The 20,824-nt window shown below is 53.0% G+C and overlaps 1 protein-coding gene across 1 annotated transcript in view; it reads right to left on the bottom strand.

The window, feature by feature from the left end:
• Positions 1-20,824, bottom strand: part of LOC137323436 (SPRY domain-containing protein 3-like) — a 708,978-nt gene that overhangs the window by 592,181 nt on the left and 95,973 nt on the right. Inside the window, exon 3 of the mRNA XM_067986908.1 lies at positions 4,678-4,765. Coding sequence (XP_067843009.1) covers positions 4,678-4,765 — 88 coding nt within the window. The remainder of the gene's footprint in view (positions 1-4,677; positions 4,766-20,824) is intronic.

Genomic DNA, 20,824 nt, shown 5'->3' with positions numbered 1-20,824 from the left:
TAATTGAGAAAATATCATTTACCAGATGCACAGCAACAACTCACCTCCCCTGTGACCCTCCAGTCCCAAGAAGGACAAGAGCAGCAGTGTCCTGAGATCACCACCACCTCCATCTTGATTTGGACATGTCCCGCCGTTACCTTCATCGTTGCTGGAATCCCAGACCGAACACCGTTGTGGGAGCTCCGTCACCACCAAGACTGCTGTGGATTGAGGAGAAGGCCAGTTGCCCCCTCCTCAGGGCAGTGAGGGAGTTTTGCCAGTGTCTGCCACCCTCCGAGAGCAAACAGAAATAGCAATGATCTGAAACTGCGGATTACCCTTCAATCAAGGTATTTTGCACCAGGCACTGGATGGGCAGTACGACACTTTAAACTACTTTAAAAATACTACGCGGTGTTTAAATTCTCCGAGCCTTTTTTTTTTCAGGAACTTCTTGAGTGTGACTTTGATGATTGTAATGCGGACGCCTCTGCTCCGTCTCCTCACCATGCCGTGGGTAAGACGGGGTTGCAGCGAGTCTTCTGTCAAAGCAGGCGTTTCACATTAGGCCTGCAAATGTGCTATGAATCCGTTTTTTTCTTTCGGACGGATACAGCCTGAACTGCCAGCGTTTAAATAGCAAATAACATCCGCCCCCACCCCCCAAAAGACTTTTGTACATCTGCAAGCTATTGCACGAATCCAGTGATTCACAGACAAGAGAGTCACGATCAACATGCTCCCACTTCTCTTTGGGAGACCGGGCTAACCGACACCCCGTTCACCCTCCCTCCCAAATACCATCTGTTAAACTCTGGCCCCAAAACGGAAGAATTATTTTTTAGAATTCAGCAATGGAGAACCGTTTCAAATTCTCAATACCCGTCCGAGCTAGAAATTCATGTCGAGGAGAAATAATCCAGAAATAAATACAATATCACTCACAGGGTGTCACGTGCTATTTTCTGGACCCTGGGGGGGTGGGGGGGGGGGGTGCAATTTGAACTCTGCCTGAAATGGGGCACGAATAAAGGGGAGGAAGGGGACCCGTCACAGCCCGTCATCATCTGACTGCTGTCCGTAAGCTGCCCACTGCAGCTCACTGGTTTTAGGAGGTGGGGGGAGAGATCGGCCAGTTCTCACGCTGAATCAGCTGGCAGATCGGGTCTTTGGGATGTGGGGGGGGGGGGGAGGTTTAAGGGGGAGGGGAGAGGAGGAGATCCCAGGGAGGTCTGACCTTCACCGGTCCGTGGAAGCAGACCCTTCGAAGCTGAAATGTTAGCTCAGCCATTTTCTGAGCGGTCTCTTTATGGGACGGCGGGAGCTCACTCTGCACTCGGGTGGGAACAACGCAGGCTCCGCACACTTGGTAAAATTGTGATCGAGGTCCGACAGTGGGCACAGGAAACCCACTGGAACATATGGGCCATACCTCCCGCCTGCTTTACCACCCCTTCCAATCAAAATACTGTGCGGTGCACTCCGAGTTCTAGAAAACACGAAAAGGAAATATTTACCCTGGGGTCCACCTGTCTTTCTCCACTACACTCGCAGAACACGGGAGTCTTCTCCTCCTTTCCTGATTCTTCATGATTTCCACCCCTTCTGTTCTTCAGCTGCAACCATTTAAACCTCCTCTGGACCCATCTTTTGTTTCTTTACTTGTCCCATGACAACCCCTATGCCTTGCACCATCATCCCTTTTGTCTTTCAATCTCTCCCTGGCTCTGTATTTGCTGAAAAGCTATTAATCTTTCACATCTTCCAGTTCTGATGATAGAATCACAGAATCATATAATCATTCGGCCCATCGTGCCTGTGCCAGCTCTGTGAAAGAGCTCTCCAATTAGTCCCACTCCCCTGCTCTTTCCCCAGAGCCCTGTAAATTTTTCCTTTTCAAGTATTTATCCAATTCCCTTTTGAAAGTTATTATTGAATCTGCTTCCACCGCCCTTTCAGGCAGCGCATTCCAGATCAGAACAACTCGCTGCGTAAAAAGATTCTCCTCATCTCCCCCTCTGGTTCTTTTGCCGATCACCTTAAATCTGTGTCCTCTGGTTACCGACCCTCCTGCCACTGGAAACAGTTTCTCCTTATTTACTCTGTTAAAACCCTTCATCATTTTGAACATCTCGATCAAATCTCCCCTTAACCCTCTCTGCTCTAAGGAGAACAATCTCAGCTTCTCCAGTCTCTCCACATAACTGAAGTCCCTCATCCCTGGAACCATTCTAGTAAATCTCTTCTGCACCCTCTCTAAGGTCTTCACATCCTTCCTAAAGTGCGGTGCCCAGAATCGGCGACAATACTCCAGCAATAATCAGTGTTTTATAAAGGGTTTCGCATAAATTTCTTGTTTTTGTACTCTGTGCCTCTATTAATAAAGCCCAGGATCCCAGATGCTCTTTTAACAGCCTTTTCAACTTGTCCTGCCACCTTCAAAGATTTGTGTACATACACCCTGAGGTATTTCTGTTCCTGCACCCCCTTTAAAATTGTACCATTTAGTTTATTTTGCCTCTCCTCATTTTTCCTACTAAAATGCATAACTTCACACTTCCCTGTGTTAAATTACATCTGCCATGTGTCTGCCCATTTCACCAGTCTGTCTCTGTCCTCCTGAAGTCTGTTAATATCCTCCACATTGTTTACTACATTTCCGAAGTTTGTGTCATAGAATCATAGAAAGCTACGGCGCAGGAAGAGGCCATTCGGCCCATTGTGTCCGTGCCGGTCGAAAACGAGCCACCCAGCCTAATCCCACTTTCCAGCACTTGGTCCATAGCCCTGTGGGTTTCAGCACTTCAGGTGCACATCCAGGTACTTTTTAAATGAGTTGAGGGTTTCTGCCTCTCCCACCCTCTCAGGCAGTGAGTTCCAGACCCCCACCACCCTCTGGGGGAAAAAATTTCTCCTCAGCTCCCCTCTAATCCTTCTACCAATTACTTTAAATCCATGCCCCCTGGTCACTGACCTCTTTGCTAAGGGAAATAGGTCCTCCCTATCCACTCTATCTGGGCCCCTCATAATTTTATACACCTCAATTAAATCTCCCCTCAGCCTCCTCTGTTCCAAAGAAAACAACCCCAGCCTATCCAATCTTTCCTCATAGTTAAAATTCTCCAGTCCTGGCAACATCCTCGTAAATCTCCTCTGCACCCTCTCCAGTGCAATCACATCCTTCCTGTAATGTGGTGACCAGAACTGTACACAGTGCTCAAGCTGTGGCCTAACTAGTGTTTTATACAGTTCCAGCATAACCTCCCTGCTCTTATATTCTATGTCTCGGCTAATAAAGGAAAGTATCCCCTATGCCTTTTTAACCACCTTATCTACCTGTCCTGCTACCTTCAGGGATCTGTGGACATGCACTCCAAGGTCCCTCACTTCCTCTACACCTTTCAGTATCCTCCCATTTATTGTGTATTCCCTTGCCTTGTTTGCCCTCCCCAAATGCATTACCTCACACTTCTCCGGATTGAATTCCATTTGCCACTTTTCTGCCCACCTGACCAGTCCACTGATATCTTCCTGCAGTCTACAGCTTTCCTCCTCACTATCAACCACACGGACAATTTTTGATTCATCTGCAAACTTCTTGATCATGCCCCCCACATTCAAGTCCAAATCATTAATATACACCACAAAAAGCAAGGGACCGAGTACTGAGCCCTGCGGAACCCCACTGGAAACAGCCTTCCAGTCACAAAAACATCCGTCAACCATTACCCTTTGCTTCCTGCCACTGAGCCAATTTTGGATCCAATTTGCCACATTCCCTTGGATCCCATGGGTTTTTACTTTTCTGACCAATCTGCCACGTGGGGCCTTGCTAAAATCCATGTAGACTACATCAATTGCATTACCCTCATCGACCCTCCTTTTTACCTCCTCAAAAAATTCAATCAAGTTAGTCAGACACGACCTTCCTTTAATAAATTCATGCTGACTGTCCTTGATTACTCCGTGCCTTTCTAAATAACGATTTATCTTGTCCCTCAGAATTGATTCCAATAATTTGCCCACCACCGAGGTTAGACTGACTGGCCTGTAATTACTCAGTCTATCCCTCGCTCCCTTGTTAAACAACGGTACAACATCAGCAGTCCTCCAATCCTCCGGCACCACGCCTGTATCCAGGGAGGATTGGAAAATGATGGTCAGAGTCTCCGTTATTTCCTCCCTGGCTTCTCAACAGTCTGGGATACATTTCATCCGGGCCTGGTGATTTATCTACTTCCCCTCTCACTATGTTTATCCAATCCAATATTTCACACTCCTCCTTAACTACAATCTCTGCATCGTCCTTCTCTTTTGTGAAGACAGACGCAAAGTATTCATTAAGAACCAAACCCACATTGTCCGCCTCCACACATAGAATGCAGTTTGCAGGTAACCTGTCATCTGCAAACTTTGAAATTATACCCTCTATACCCAAGTCCAGGTCAATAACATACATCATAAAGAGCAGTGGGCCCAACACCGAGCCCTGGGGAACAACAGAGTATCGATCCCTCCAGATTCAAAAACAATAATGAAAGGTCATCGACCTGAAACGTTAACTCTGTTTCTCTCACCACAGATGCTGCCTGACCTACTGAGTGTTTCCAGCATTTTCTGTTCTTATTATAACTTTCCACTGAACATCTTTTACTCTCAGCAGAAATTCGATCCAATATTGTGCCCTCGACTTACCTCAAAATAATTGTTGTATTTGGGCAGTGGTTGAGAGGCGACGTAGCAACCGACATAGCAACCGACATCACCCGAGTTCCCCTGGTACCTGCAGGGGACAAGAAACAGAGTTACACCTCACCTTAAACAAATGGGTACAGGTTATCGTCCAGTCACATCCCATACAGCCCGCCCACTGTAATAACCCAGTCCCCAACTACTGTAATTAAACCCCAGCCTCGCCGACTGTAATTAAACCCCACTCCCCAAACACTGTAATCAAACCCCAGCCTCGCCGAGTGTAATTAAACCCCAGTCCCCAAACACTGTAATTAAACCCCACTCCCCACCAAGTGTAATTAAACCCCAGTCCCCACCGAGTGTAATTAAACCCCAGTCCCCAAACACTGTAATTAAACCCCACTCCCCACCGAGTGTAATTAAACCCCAGTCCCCACCGACTGTAATTAAACCCCACTCCCCAAACACTGTAATCAAACCCCAGCCTCGCCGACTGTAATTAAACCCCAGTCCCCACCGAGTGTAATTAAACCCCAGTCCCCAAACACTGTAATTAAACCCCACTCCCCACCGAGTGTAATTAAACCCCAGTCCCCACCGAGTGTAATTAAACCCCACTCCCCACCGAGTGTAATTAAACCCCAGTCCCCACTGACTGTAATTAAACCCCAGTCCCCACCGACTGTAATTAAACCCCAGTCCCCACCGACTGTAATTAAACCCCAGTCCCCACCGACTGTAATTAAACCCCAGTCCCCACCGACTGTAATTAAACCCCAGTCCCCACCGAGTGTAATTAAACCCCACTCCCCACCGACTGTAATTAAACCCCAGTCCCCACCGAGTGTAATTAAACCCCAGTCCCCACCGAGTGTAATTAAACCCCACTCCCCACCGACTGTAATTAAACCCCACTCCCCACCGAGTGTAATTAAACCCCAGTCCCCACCGACTGTAATTAAACCCCAGTCCCCACCGACTGTAATTAAACCCCAGTCCCCACCGACTGTAATTAAACCCCAGTCCCCAAACACTGTAATTAAACCCTACTCCCCACTGACTGTCATTAAACCCCAGACCACCGTTCCCTGTACGACTGCGCAGCAGTTTGTTGAGTGCCGCGCACTTTGGCACTCCGTCCAGGATAAAAAGCGCGGTCAGCTAAAGACCTGAGAGCGGAGAGGAGAGGGAGAGAGAGGAGAGGGAGAGGGAGGAGGGGAGAGGGAGGAGGGGAGAGGGGGGAGAGGGAGGAGAGGGAGGAGAGGGAGAGGGAGGAGAGGGAGAGAGGGAGGAGAGGGAGAGAGGGAGGAGGGGAGGGGGAGAGGGAGGACGGGATAGAGGGAAGAGGGGAGGGGGAGAGGGAGGAGGGGGGAGGGGAGAGGGAGGAGGGGGAGAGGAGAGGGAGGAGGGGGAGAGGAGAGGGGGAGGAGAGGGGGAGGAGAGGGAGGAGGAGGGGTAGGAGCGGGAGGAGGAGGGGTAGGAGCGGGAGGTGGAGGGGGAGGAGGAGGGGAAGATGGAGGGGAGGAGGGGGGGAAGATGGGGAGGAGGAGGGGGGAAGATGGGGAGGAGGAGGGGGGAAGATGGGGAGGAGGAGGTCGGGAAGGTGGGGAGGAGGAGGGGGGAAGGTGGGGAGGAGGAGGGGGGAAGATGGGGAGGAGGAGGGGGGGAAGATGGGGAGGAGGAGGGGGGGAAGATGGGGAGGAGGAGGGGGGGAAGATGGGGAGGAGGAGGGGGGGAAGATGGGGAGGAGGAGGGGGGGAAGATGGAGAGCGAGGAGGGGGGGAGATGGAGAGCGAGGAGGGTGAGCGAGGAGGGGGAGGGTGGGGAGGGGGAGGGCGAGGAGGGGGAGGGCGGGGAGGGGGAGGGCGGGGAGGGGGAGGGCGGGGGAGGGCGGGGAGGGGGAGGGCGAGGAGGGGGAAGGGGAGGGGGAGGGCGAGGAGGGGGAAGGGGAGGGGGAGGGGGAGGGGAGGGAGAGGGGGAGGAGGAGGGGGGAGGGGGAGGAGGAGGGCGAGGAGGGGGAGGGCGAGGAGGGGGAGGGCGAGGGCGAGGAGTGGGAGGGCGAGGGCGAGGAGGGAGAGGGAGAGAGCGAGGAGGGGGAGGGCGAGGAGGGCGAGGAGGGGGAGGGCGAGCGCGAGGAGGGGGAGGGCGAGGAAGGGGAGGGCGAGGGCGAGGAGGGGGAGGGCGAGGGCGAGGAGGGGGAGGGCGAGGGCGAGGAGGGGGAGGGCGAGGGGGAGGGCGAGGGGGAGGGCGAGGAGGGGGAGGGCGAGGAGGGGGAGGGCGAGGAGGGGGAGGGCGAGGGGGAGGGCGAGGGGGAGGGCGAGGAGGGGGAGGGCGAGTGGGAGGAGGGCGAAGGGGGCGAGGGGGAGGAGGGCGAGGGGGAGGAGGGCGAGGGGGAGGGGAGGAGGAGGGGGGAGGAGGAGCAGTGGGGGGAGCAGAGGGCGGAGGGGGAGGAGGGGGAGGGGGAGGGGGAGGGGGAGGAGGGGGAGGGGGAGGAGGGGGGAGGGGGAGGGGGAGGAGGGGAGGGGGAGGGCGAGGAGGGGGAGGGCGAGGAGGGGGAGGGCGAGGGGGAGGTGGGCGAAGGGGGCGAGGGGGAGGAGGGCGAGGGGGAGGAGGGCGAGGGGGAGGGGGAGGAGGAGGAGGGGGAGGAGGAGGAGCAGAGGGCGGAGGGGGAGGAGGGGGAGGGGGAGGAGGGGGAGGGGGAGGAGTGGGATCGGGAGGGGGAGGAGGGGCGAGGAGGGGGAGGGGGAGCAGGGGGAGGAGGGGGAGGGGGAGCAGGGGGTGGAGGGGCAGGGGGGAGGGGCAGGGGGAGGAGTGGGATGGGGAGGGGGAGGGGGAGGGGAGGAGGGGGAGGGGGAGCAGGGGGAGGGGGAGCAGGGGGAGGAGGGGCAGGGGGAGGAGGGGGAGGGGGAGGGGGAGGAGGGGGAGGGGGAGGAGGGGGAGGGGGGCAGGGGGAGGAGGGGCAGGGGGAGGAGGGACAGGGGCAGGGGGAGGGGGAGGGGGAGGAGGGGCAGGGGGAGGGGGAGGAGGGGGAGGGGGAGGAGGGGCAGGGGGGAGGAGGGCGAGGGGGAGGAGGGCGAGGGGGAGGGGGAGGAGGAGGAGGGGAGGAGGAGGAGCAGTGGGAGGAGGGGGAGCAGAGGGCGGAGGAGGGGGAGGAGGGGGAGGGGGAGGAACAGGGGAGGAGGAGGAGGGGGAGGAGGGGGAGCAGGGGGAGGAGGGCGAGGGGGAGAGGAAGCAGGGGGAGGAGGGCGAGGGGGAGGAGGGGGAGGGGGAGCAGGGTGAGGAGGGGGCGAGGAGGGGCCGGGGAAGGCGAGGAGGGCGAGGAGGGGCCGGGGAGAGTGAGGAGGGGGCAGGGGGAGCGAGGAGGCGAGGAGGGGGCAGGTGGAGCGAGGAGGCGAGGAGGGGGAGTGAGGAGGGGAGAGGGGGGAGCGAGGAGGGGAGGAGGGGGGAGGGGGAGCGAGGAGGGGAGGAGGGAGGAGGGGGAGCGAGGAGGGGAGGGGGAGAGGGGAGGAGGGGGAGGGGGGGGAGGGGGAGAGGGGAGGAGGGGGAGGGGGTGAGGAGGGGGAGAGGGGAGGAGGGGGTGGGGGAGAGGGGAGGAGGGGAGGAGGGGGAGGGGGGAGAGGGGAGGGGGGAGAGGGGAGGAGGGGAGGGGGGAGAGGGGAGGAGGGGGAGGGGGAGAGGGGAGGAGGGGGAGGGGGAGAGGGGAGGAGGGGGAGGGGGAGAGCGGAACGAGGAGCAGGAGGAGGGGAGGGGGAGGAGGGGGAGGGGGAGGAGGGGCGGTGGAGAGGAGGCGGGAGGAAGGTGGGGGAGGGGGCAGGTTGAGGGGGAGGGGAAGGGGGTGGGGGGAGGCGGGGAGGGGGAGGGGGGAGGGGGCAGGGGGAGGGGGGGAGGGGGAGACGTCACAGGTCCGCAGGTCGCTGAGTGTCACTTTTTTCTCTCTGTGGAAGTCGGGGCGGGGGTTTAACGAGGAGCTTTGAGCAATATCTTAAACTGGATAAATTAATTAGTTAATAAAAACAAAATGTGGGGAAATGTGAGGTTATTCACTTTGGTGGGAAGAATAGAAAAACAGAATATTTTTGAAATGATGAGAAATTATTAAATGTTGGTGTTCAGAGAGACTCGGGTGTCACAGGAAGTGAACATGCAGATACATCAAGCAATTAGGAATGCAAATGGCATGTTGGCCTTTATTGGAAGGGGGTTGGAGTATAAGAGTAAGGAAGTCTTACTACAATTGTACAGGGCTTTGGTGAGACCTCACCTGGAGTACTGGGTACAGTTTTGCTCTCCTGATCTAAGGAAGGATATACTTGCCTTAGAGGCAGTGCAACAAAAGTTCACTAGATTAATTCCTGGGATGAGAGGGTTGTCCTATGAGGAGAGATTGAGTAGAATGGGCCGATACTCTCTGGAGTTTAGAAGAATGAGAGGTGATCTCATTGAAACATATAAGATTCTGAGGGGGCTTGACAGGGTAGATACTGAGAGGCTGTTTCCCCTGGCTGGAGAGTCTAGAACTAGGAGGCATGGTCTCAGGATAAGGGGTATAGTCGTAAACTTGTACAAATTATATAAATACTGGAAGACAGGCAGAGACAGAAGAAAAAAACATCCAAACCAGAGACAGCCACCCTCTCCTCCATCATCCGGCCTGTCATCTACAGACTCTGGGTCTCAATCAGGATGTCCCCATTCCTCTGGTGACAGTGTTTACTTCTGAGATTTCAATAACTAGTTTTGTTTAATTAAAAATCCTTGCCAGCTCGCCATGTTATAATTATCCATTATTTTGTATATTCGTTCTGTTTGTTATTTACCCTGAATAATGTTTTCGAAAAAGAGATTCCATTCGAAGTTGTGGTTTTTTATGGTGGCGCAGTGTCTTTATATCGGTGACAAACCCAAATTCATTCTGCACATGGCCGAAAATATTAGAGGGAATATTGCCCCAGACCCCACCGACTGTAAATTAAACCCCAGTCCCCGCCAACTGTAATTAAACCCAGGTCCCCACCGACTGTAATTAAACCCCAGTCCCCACCGACTGTAAATTAAACCCCGTTCCCCGCCGACTGTAATTAAACCCCAGTCCCCACCGACTGTAATTAAACCGCAGTCCCCACCGACTGTAATTAAACCCCAGTCCCCACCGACTGTAAATTAAACCCCGTTCCCCGCCGACTGTAATTAAACCCCAGTCCCCACCGACTGTAATTAAACCCCAGTCCCCACTGACTGTAATTAAACTCCAGTCCCCACCGACCGTAATTAAACACAAGTCCCCACTGAGTGTAATTAAACCCCAGTCCCCACTGACTGTAATTAAAACCCAGTCCCCACCGACTGTAATTAAAACCCAGTCCCCACCGACTGTAATTAAAACCCAGTCCCCACCGACCGTAATTAAACACAAGTCCCCACTGAGTGTAATTAAACCCCAGTCCCCACTGACTGTAATTAAACCACAGTCCCCACTGAGTGTAATTAAACCCCAGTCCCCACCGACTGTAATTAAACCCCAGTCCCCACCGACTGTAATTAAACCCCAGTCCCCACCGACTGTAAGTAAACCCCAGTCCCCACCGACTGTAATTAAACCACAGTCCCCGCCGACTGTAATTAAACCACAGTCCACGCCGACTGTAATTAAACCTCAGTCCCCGCCCGTTTTAATTAAACCCCAGTCCCTGCCGACTGTAATTAAACCCCAGTTCCCGCCGACTGTAATTAAACCACAGTCCTTGCCGACTGTAATTAAACCCCAGTCCCTGCCGACTGTAATTAAACCCCAGTCCCCAACGACTGTAATTAAACCCCAGTCCCCACCGACTGTAATTAAAACCCAGTCCCCACCTACAGTAATTAAATGCCAGTCCCCGCCGAGTATAATTAAACGCCAGTCCCCGCCGACTGTGGTTAAACCCCAGTCCCCGCCGACTGTGATTAAACCACAGTCCCCGCCGACTGTAATTAAACCCCAGTCCCCGCCGAGCGTCATTAAACCCCAGTCCCCGCCGACTGTAATTAAACCCCAGTCCCCACAGACTGTAATTAAACCACGGTCCCCACCGACTGTAATTAAACCCCAGTCCCCAACGACTGTAATTAAACCACAGCCCCCACCAATTGCAATTAAACCCCAGTACCCACCGACTGTAATTAAACCCCCGTCCCCACCGACTGTAATTAAACCCCAGTCCACACTGAGTGTAATTAACCCCGGTCCCCACTGACTGTAATTAAACCCCGGTCCCCACTGACTGTAATTAAACCCCGGTCCCCACTGACTGTAATTAAACCCCAGTCCCCACCGACTGTAATTAAACCCCAGTCCACACCGAGTGTAATTAAACCCCAGTCCCCACCGACTGTAATTAAACCCCAGTCCCCACCGACTGTAATTAAACCCCAGTTCCCACCGACTGAAATTAAACCCCAGTCCCCACCGACTGTAGTTAAACCCCAGTCCCCACCGACTGTAATTAAACCCCAGTACCCACCCACTGTAATTAAACCCCTGTCCCCACCGACTGTAATTAAACCCCAGTCCCCACCTACTGTAATTAAACTACAGTCCCCGCCGACTGTAATTAAACCACAGTCCACGCCGACTGTAATTAAACCTCAGTCCCCGCCCATTTTAATTAAACCCCAGTCCCTGTCGACTGTAATTAAACCCCAGTTCCCGCCGACTGTAATTAAACCACAGTCCTTGCCGACTGTAATTAAACCCCAGTCCCCGCCGACTGTAATTAAACCCCAGTCCCCAACGACTGTAATTAAACCCCAGTCCCCGCCTACAGTAATTAAACGCCAGTCCCCGCCGAGTATAATTAAACGTCAGTCCCCGCCGACTGTGGTTAAACCCCAGTCCCCGCCGACTGTGATTAAACCCCAGTTCCCGCCGACTGTAATTAAACCACAGTCCTTGCCGACTGTAATTAAACCCCAGTCCCCGCCGACTGTAATTAAACCCCAGTCCCCAACGACTGTAATTAAACCCCAGTCCCCGCCTACAGTAATTAAATGCCAGTCCCCGCCGAGTATAATTAAACGTCAGTCCCCGCCGACTGTGGTTAAACCCCAGTCCCCGCCGACTGTGATTAAACCACAGTCCCCGCCGACTGTGATTAAACCCCAGTCCCCGCCGACTGTAAGTAAACCCCAGTCCCCGCCGAGCGTCATTAAACCCCAGTCCCCGCCGACTGTAATTAAACGCCAGCCCCCGCCGACTGTAATTAAACCCCAGTCCCCACCGACTGTAATTAAACCCCTGTCCCCACCGACTGTAATTAAACCCGGTCCACACCGACTGTAATTAAACCCCAGTCCCCACCAACTGTAATAAAACCCAGTCCCCACTGAGTGGAATTAAACCCCAGACCCCACCGAACGTAATTAAACACCAGTCCCCACTGACTGTAATAAAACCCCAGTCCCCACCGACCGTAATTAAACCCCAGTCCCCACCAACTGTAATAAAACCCCAGTCCCCACCGACCGTAATTAAACCACGGTCCCCACTGACTGCAATTAAACCCCGGTCCCCACTGACTGTAATTAAACCCCGGTCCCCACCGACTGTAATTAAAACCCAGTCCCCACCGACTGTAATTAAACCCCAGTCCCCACTGACTGTAATTAAAACCCAGTCCCCACTGACTGTAATTAAACCCCAGTCCCCACTGACTGTAATAAAAACCCAGTCCCCACCGACTGTAATTAAACCTCAGTCCCCACCCACTGTAATTCAACCCCAGTCGCCACCGACTTTAATTAAACACAGTCCCCACCAACTGTAATTAAACCCCAGACCCAACCGACTGTAATTAAACCCCGGTCCCCACTGAGTGTAATTAAACCCCAGTCCCCACTGACTGTAATTAAACCCCAGTCGCCACCGACTGAAATTAAACCCCAGTCCCCGCCGACTGTAATTAAACCCCAGTTCCCACCGACTGTAATTAAACCCCAGCCCCCGCCGACTGTAATTAAACCCCAGTCCCCGCCGACTGTAATTAAACCAAGTCCCCACTGACTGCAATTAAACCCCAGTCCCCGCCGACTGTAATTAAACCCCGTTCCCCACTGACTGTAATTAAACCCAGTCCCCACCGACTGTAATTAAACCCCGGTCCCCACTGAGTGCAATTAAACCCCAGTCCCACCGACCGTAATTAAACCCCAGACCCCACTGAGTGTAATTAAACCCCAGTCCCCACCCACTGTAATGAAACCGCAGCCCCCACCGACTGTAATTAAACCCCAGTCCCCAACGACTGTAATTAAACCACAGCCCCCACCAATTGCAATTAAACCCCAGTACCCACCGATTGTAATTAAACCCCCGTCCCCACCGACTGTAATTAAACCCCAGTCCCCACTGAGTGTAATTAACCCCGGTCCCCACTGACTGTAATTAAACCCCGGTCCCCACTGACGGTAATTAAACCCCGGTCCCCACTGACTGTAATTAAACCCCAGTCCCCACCGACTGTAATTAAACCCCAGTCCCCACCAAGTGTAATTAAACCCCAGTCCCCACCGACTGTAATTAAACCCCAGTCCCCACCGACTGTAATTAAACCCCAGTTCCCACCGACTGAAATTAAACCCCAGTCCCCACCGACTGTAGTTGAACCCCAGTCCCCACCGACTGTAATTAAACCCCAGTACCCACCCACTGTAATTAAACCCCTGTCCCCACCGACTGTAAGTAAACCCCAGTCCCCACCTACTGTAATTAAACCACAGTCCCCGCCGACTGTAATTAAACCACAGTCCACGCCGACTGTAATTAAACCTCAGTCCCCGCCCATTTTAATTAAACCCCAGTCCCTGTCGACTGTAATTAAACCCCAGTTCCCGCCGACTGTAATTAAACCACAGTCCTTGCCGACTGTAATTAAACCCCAGTCCCCGCCGACTGTAATTAAACCCCAGTCCCCAACGACTGTAATTAAACCCCAGTCCCCGCCTGCAGTAATTAAATGCCAGTCCCCGCCGAGTATAATTAAACGCCAGTCCCCGCCGACTGTGGTTAAACCCAAGTCCCCGCCGACTGTGATTAAACCACAGTCCCCGCCGACTGTGATTAAACCCCAGTCCCCGCCGACTGTAATTAAACCCCAGTCCCCGCCGAGCGTCATTAAACCCCAGTCCCCGCCGACTGTAATTAAACGCCAGCCCCCGCCGACTGTAATTAGACCCCAGTCCCCACCGACTGTAATTAAACGCCAGCAGTCGGTGTCGACTGGGGTTTAAATACCGTCAGTGGGGTCTGCGGTTTAATTACAGCCGGTGGGACTGGGGATTAATTAAATTAAACGCCAGCCCCCAACGACTGTAATTGAACCCCAGCCCCCACCGACTGCAATTAAACCCAATCCCCACCAACTGTAATTAAACCCCAGTCCCCACCAACTGTAATTGAACCCCAGTCCCCACCAACTGTAATAAAACCCAGTCCCCACTGAGTGTAAATAAACACAGTCCCCACCAACTGTAATTAAACCCCAGACCCAACCGACTGTAATTAAACCCCGGTCCCCACTGAGTGTAATTAAACCCCAGTCCCCGCCGACTGTAATTAAACCACAGTCCCCACTGACTGCAATTGAACCCCAGTCCCCGCCGACTGTAATTAAACCCCGGTCCCCACTGACTGTAATTAAACCCAGTCCCCACCGACTGTAATTAAACCCCGGTCCCCACTGAGTGTAATTAAACCCCAGTCCCACCGACCGTAATTAAACCCCAGACCCCACTGAGTGTAATTAAACCCCAGTCCCCAACGACTGTAATTAAACCACAGCCCCCACCAATTGCAATTAAACCCCAGTACCCACCGACTGTAATTAAACCCCCGTCCCCACCGAATGTAATGAAACCCCAGTCCCCACTGAGTGTAATTCAGCCCGGTCCCCACTGACTGTAATTAAACCCCGGTCCCCACTGACTGTAATTAAACCCCGGTCCCCACTGACTGTAATTAAACCCCAGTCCCCACCGACTGTAATTAAACCCCAGTCCCCACCGAGTGTAATTAAACCACAGTCCCCACCGACTGTAATTAAACCCCAGTCCCCACCGACTGTAATTAAACCCCAGTTCCCACCGACTGAAATTAAACCCCAGTCCCCACCAACTGTAGTTAAACCCCAGTCCCCACCGACTGTAATTAAACCCCAGTACCCACCCACTGTAATTAAACCCCTGTCCCCACCGACTGTAATTAAACCCCGGTCCCCACCTACTGTAATTAAACCACAGTCCCCGCCGACTGTAATTAAACCACAGTCCACGCCGACTGTAATTAAACCTCAGTCCCCGCCCATTTTAATTAAACCCCAGTCCCTGTCGACTGTAATTAAACCCCAGTTCCCGCCGACTGTAATTAAACCACAGTCCTTGCCGACTGTAATTAAACCCCAGTCCCCGTCGACTGTAATTAAACCCCAGTACCCACCCACTGTAATTAAACCCCTGTCCCCACCGACTGTAATTAAACCCCAGTCCCCACCTACTGTAATTAAACCCCAGTACCCACCCACTGTAATTAAACCCCTGTCCCCACCGACTGTAATTAAACCCCGGTCCCCACCGACTGTAATTAAACCACAGTCCCCGCCGACTGTAATTAAACCACAGTCCACGCCGACTGTAATTAAACCTCAGTCCCCGCCCATTTTAATTAAACCCCAGTCCCTGTCGACTGTAATTAAACCCCAGTTCCCGCCGACTGTAATTAAACCACAGTCCTTGCCGACTGTAATTAAACCCCAGTCCCCGCCGACTGTAATTAAACCCCAGTCCCCAACGACTGTAATTAAACCCCAGTCCCCGCCTGCAGTAATTAAATGCCAGTCCCCGCCGAGTATAATTAAACGCCAGTCCCCGCCGACTGTGGTTAAACCCAAGTCCCCGCCGACTGTGATTAAACCACAGTCCCCGCCGACTGTGATTAAACCCCAGTCCCCGCCGACTGTAATTAAACCCCAGTCCCCGCCGAGCGTCATTAAACCCCAGTCCCCGCCGACTGTAATTAAACGCCAGCCCCCGCCGACTGTAATTAGACCCCAGTCCCCACCGACTGTAATTAAACGCCAGAAGTCGGTGTCGAATGGGGTTTAAATACCGTCAGTGGGGTCTGCGGTTTAATTACAGCCGGTGGGACTGGGGATTAATTAAATTAAACGCCAGCCCCCAACGACTGTAATTGAACCCCAGCCCCCACCGACTGCAATTAAACCCAATCCCCACCAACTGTAATTAAACCCCAGTCCCCACCAACTGTAATTGAACCCCAGTCCCCACCAACTGTAATAAAACCCAGTCCCCACTGAGTGTAAATAAACACAGTCCCCACCAACTGTAATTAAACCCCAGACCCAACCGACTGTAATTAAACCCCGGTCCCCACTGAGTGTAATTAAACCCCAGTCCCCACTGACTGTAATTAAACCCCAGTCGCCACCGACTGAAATTAAACCCCAGTCCCCACCGACTGTAATTAAACCCCAGTTCCCACCAACTGTAATTAAACCCCAGACTCAACCGACTGTAATTAAACCCCGGTCCCCACTGAGTGTAATTAAACCCCAGTCCCCGCCGACTGTAATTAAACCACAGTCCCCACTGACTGCAATTAAACCCCAGTCCCCGCCGACTGTAATTAAACCCCGGTCCCCACTGACTGTAATTAAACCCAGTCCCCACCGACTGTAATTAAACCCCGGTCCCCACTGAGTGTAATTAAACCCCAGTCCCACCGACCGTAATTAAACCCCAGACCCCACCGACTGTAATTAAACCCCAGTCCCCACTGAGTGTAATTAACCCCGGTCCCCACTGACTGTAATTAAACCCCGGTCCCCACTGACTGTAATTAAACCCCGGTCCCCACTGACTGTAATTAAACCCCAGTCCCCACCGACTGTAATTAAACCCCAGTCCCCACCGAGTGTAATTAAACCCCAGTCCCCACCGACTGTAATTAAACCCCAGTCCCCACCGACTGTAATTAAACCCCAGTTCCCACCGACTGAAATTAAACCCCAGTCCCCACCAACTGTAGTTAAACCCCAGTCCCCACCGACTGTAATTAAACCCCAGTACCCACCCACTGTAATTAAACCCCTGTCCCCACCGACTGTAATTAAACCCAGTCCCCACCGACTGTAATTAAACCCCGGTCCCCACTGAGTGTAATTAAACCCCAGTCCCACCGACCGTAATTAAACCCCAGACCCCACTGAGTGTAATTAAACCCCAGTACCCACCCACTGTAATTAAACCGCAGCCCCCACCGACTGTAATTAAACCCCAGTCCCCAACGACTGTAATTAAACCACAGCCCCCACCAATTGCAATTAAACCCCAGTACCCACCGACTGTAATTAAACCCCCGTCCCCACCGAATGTAATTAAACCCCAGTCCCCACTGAGTGTAATTAACCCCGGTCCCCACTGACTGTAATTAAACCCCGGTCCCCACTGACTGTAATTAAACCCCGGTCCCCACTGACTGTAATTAAACCCCAGTCCCCACCGACTGTAATTAAACCCCAGTCCCCACCGAGTGTAATTAAACCACAGTCCCCACCGACTGTAATTAAACCCCAGTCCCCACCGACTGTAATTAAACCCCAGTTCCCACCGACTGAAATTAAACCCCAGTCCCCACCAACTGTAGTTAAACCCCAGTCCCCACCGACTGTAATTAAACCCCAGTACCCACCCACTGTAATTAAACCCCACTCCCCACCGACTGTAATTAAACCCCAGTCCCCACCGACTGTAATTAAACCCCTGTCCCCACCGACTGTAATTAAACCCCGGTCCCCACCTACTGTAATTAAACCACAGTCCCCGCCGACTGTAATTAAACCACAGTCCACGCCGACTGTAATTAAACCTCAGTCCCCGCCCATTTTAATTAAACCCCAGTCCCTGTCGACTGTAATTAAACCCCAGTTCCCGCCGACTGTAATTAAACCACAGTCCTTGCCGACTGTAATTAAACCCCAGTCCCCGCCGACTGTAATTAAACCCCAGTACCCACCCACTGTAATTAAACCCCTGTCCCCACCGACTGTAATTAAACCCCAGTCCCCACCTACTGTAATTAAACCCCAGTACCCACCCACTGTAATTAAACCCCTGTCCCCACCGACTGTAATTAAACCCCAGTCCCCACCGACTGTAATTAAACCACAGTCCCCGCCGACTGTAATTAAACCACAGTCCACGCCGACTGTAATTAAACCTCAGTCCCCGCCCATTTTAATTAAACCCCAGTCCCTGTCGACTGTAATTAAACCCCAGTTCCCGCCGACTGTAATTAAACCACAGTCCTTGCCGACTGTAATTAAACCCCAGTCCCCGCCGACTGTAATTAAACCCCAGTCCCCAACGACTGTAATTAAACCCCAGTCCCCGCCTGCAGTAATTAAATGCCAGTCCCCGCCGAGTATAATTAAACGCCAGTCCCCGCCGACTGTGGTTAAACCCAAGTCCCCGCCGACTGTGATTAAACCACAGTCCCCGCCGACTGTGATTAAACCCCAGTCCCCGCCGACTGTAATTAAACCCCAGTCCCCGCCGAGCGTCATTAAACCCCAGTCCCCGCCGACTGTAATTAAACACCAGCCCCCGCCGACTGTAATTAGACCCCAGTCCCCACCGACTGTAATTAAACGCCAGCAGTCGGTGTCGACTGGGGTTTAAATACCGTCAGTGGGGTCTGCGGTTTAATTACAGCCGGTGGGACTGGGGATTAATTAAATTAAACGCCAGCCCCCAACGACTGTAATTGAACCCCAGCCCCCACCGACTGCAATTAAACCCAATTCCCACCAACTGTAATTAAACCCCAGTCCCCACCAACTGTAATTGAACCCCAGTCCCCACCAACTGTAATAAAACCCAGTCCCCACTGAGTGTAAATAAACACAGTCCCCACCAACTGTAATTAAACCCCAGACCCAACCGACTGTAATTAAACCCCGGTCCCCACTGAGTGTAATTAAACCCCAGTCCCCACTGACTGTAATTAAACCCCAGTCGCCACCGACTGAAATTAAACCCCAGTCCCCGCCGACTGTAATTAAACCCCAGTTCCCACCGACTGTAATTAAACCCCGGTCCCCACTGAGTGTAATTAAACCCCAGTCCCCGCCGACTGTAATTAAACCACAGTCCCCACTGACTGCAATTAAACCCCAGTCCCCGCCGACTGTAATTAAACCCCGGTCCCCACTGACTGTAATTAAACCCAGTCCCCACCGACTGTAATTAAACCCCGGTCCCCACTGAGTGTAATTAAACCCCAGTCCCACCGACCGTAATTAAACCCCAGACCCCACCGACTGTAATTAAACCCCAGTCCCCACTGAGTGTAATTAACCCCGGTCCCCACTGACTGTAATTAAACCCCGGTCCCCACTGACTGTAATTAAACCCCGGTCCCCACCGACTGTAATTAAACCCCAGTCCCCACCGACTGTAATTAAACCCCAGTCCCCACCGAGTGTAATTAAACCCCAGTCCCCACCGACTGTAATTAAACCCCAGTCCCCACCGACTGTAATTAAACCCCAGTTCCCACCGACTGAAATTAAACCCCAGTCCCCACCAACTGTAGTTAAACCCCAGTCCCCACCGACTGTAATTAAACCCCAGTACCCACCCACTGTAATTAAACCCCTGTCCCCACCGACTGTAATTAAACCCCGGTCCCCACCTACTGTAATTAAACCACAGTCCCCGCCGACTGTAATTAAACCACAGTCCACGCCGACTGTAATTAAACCTCAGTCCCCGCCCATTTTAATTAAACCCCAGTCCCTGTCGACTGTAATTAAACCCCAGTTCCCGCCGACTGTAATTAAACCACAGTCCTTGCCGACTGTAATTAAACCCCAGTCCCCGCCGACTGTAATTAAACCCCAGTACCCACCCACTGTAATTAAACCCCTGTCCCCACCGACTGTAATTAAACCCCAGTCCCCACCGACTGTAATTAAACCACAGTCCCCGCCGACTGTAATTAAACCACAGTCCACGCCGACTGTAATTAAACCTCAGTCCCCGCCCATTGTAATTAAACCCCAGTCCCTGTCGACTGTAATTAAACCCCAGTTCCCGCCGACTGTAATTAAACCCCAGTCCCCGCCTACAGTAATTAAATGCCAGACCCCGCCGAGTATAATTAAACGCCAGTCCCCGCCGACTGTGGTTAAACCCCAGTCCCCGCCGACTGTGATTAAACCCCAGTCCCCGCCGACTGTAATTAAACCCCAGTCCCCGCCGAGCGTCATTAAACCCCAGTCCCCGCCGACTGTAATTAAACGCCAGCCCCCGCCGACTGTAATTAAACCCCAGTCCCCGCCGACTGTAATTAAACGCCAGCCCCCAACGACTGTAATTGAACCCCAGCCCCCACCGACTGCAATTAAACCCCAGTCCCCACCAACTGTAATTAAACCCCAGTCCCCACCAACTGTAATAAAACCCAGTCCCCACTGAGTGTAATTAAACCCCAGACCCCACCGAACGTAATTAAACCCCAGTCCCCACCAACTGTAATAAAACCCCAGTCCCCACCGACCGTAATTAAACCCAGTCCCCACCGACTGTAATTAAACCCCGGTCCCCACTGACTGTAATTAAACCCCAGTCCCCACCCACTGTAATTAAACCGCAGCCCCCACCGACTGTAATTAAACCCCAGTCCCCAACGACTGTAATTAAACCCAGTCCCCACCGACTGTAATTAAACCCCAGTCCCCACTGAGTGTAATTAAACCCCAGTCCCACCGACCGTAATTAAACCCCAGACCCCACTGAGTGTAATTAAACCCCAGTCCCCACCCACTGTAATTAAACCGCAGCCCCCACCGACTGTAATTAAACCCCAGTCCCCAACGACTGTAATTAAACCACAGCCCCCACCAATTGCAATTAAACCCCAGTACCCACCGACTGTAATTAAACCCCCGTCCCCACCGACTGTAATTAAACCCCAGTCCCCGCTGAGTGCAATTAACCCCGGTCCCCACTGACTGTAATTAAACCCCGGTCCCCACTGACTGTAATTAAACCCCGGTCCCCACTGACTGTAATTAAACCCCGGTCCGCACCGACT

The sequence above is a fragment of the Heptranchias perlo genome, chromosome 7 (assembly GCF_035084215.1).
Source record: "Heptranchias perlo isolate sHepPer1 chromosome 7, sHepPer1.hap1, whole genome shotgun sequence".
In the NCBI taxonomy this organism is placed as follows: domain Eukaryota; kingdom Metazoa; phylum Chordata; class Chondrichthyes; order Hexanchiformes; family Hexanchidae; genus Heptranchias; species Heptranchias perlo.
The sequence above is the reverse complement of the archived record's forward strand: the minus strand, read 5'-3'. Positions and strand labels throughout refer to the sequence as shown.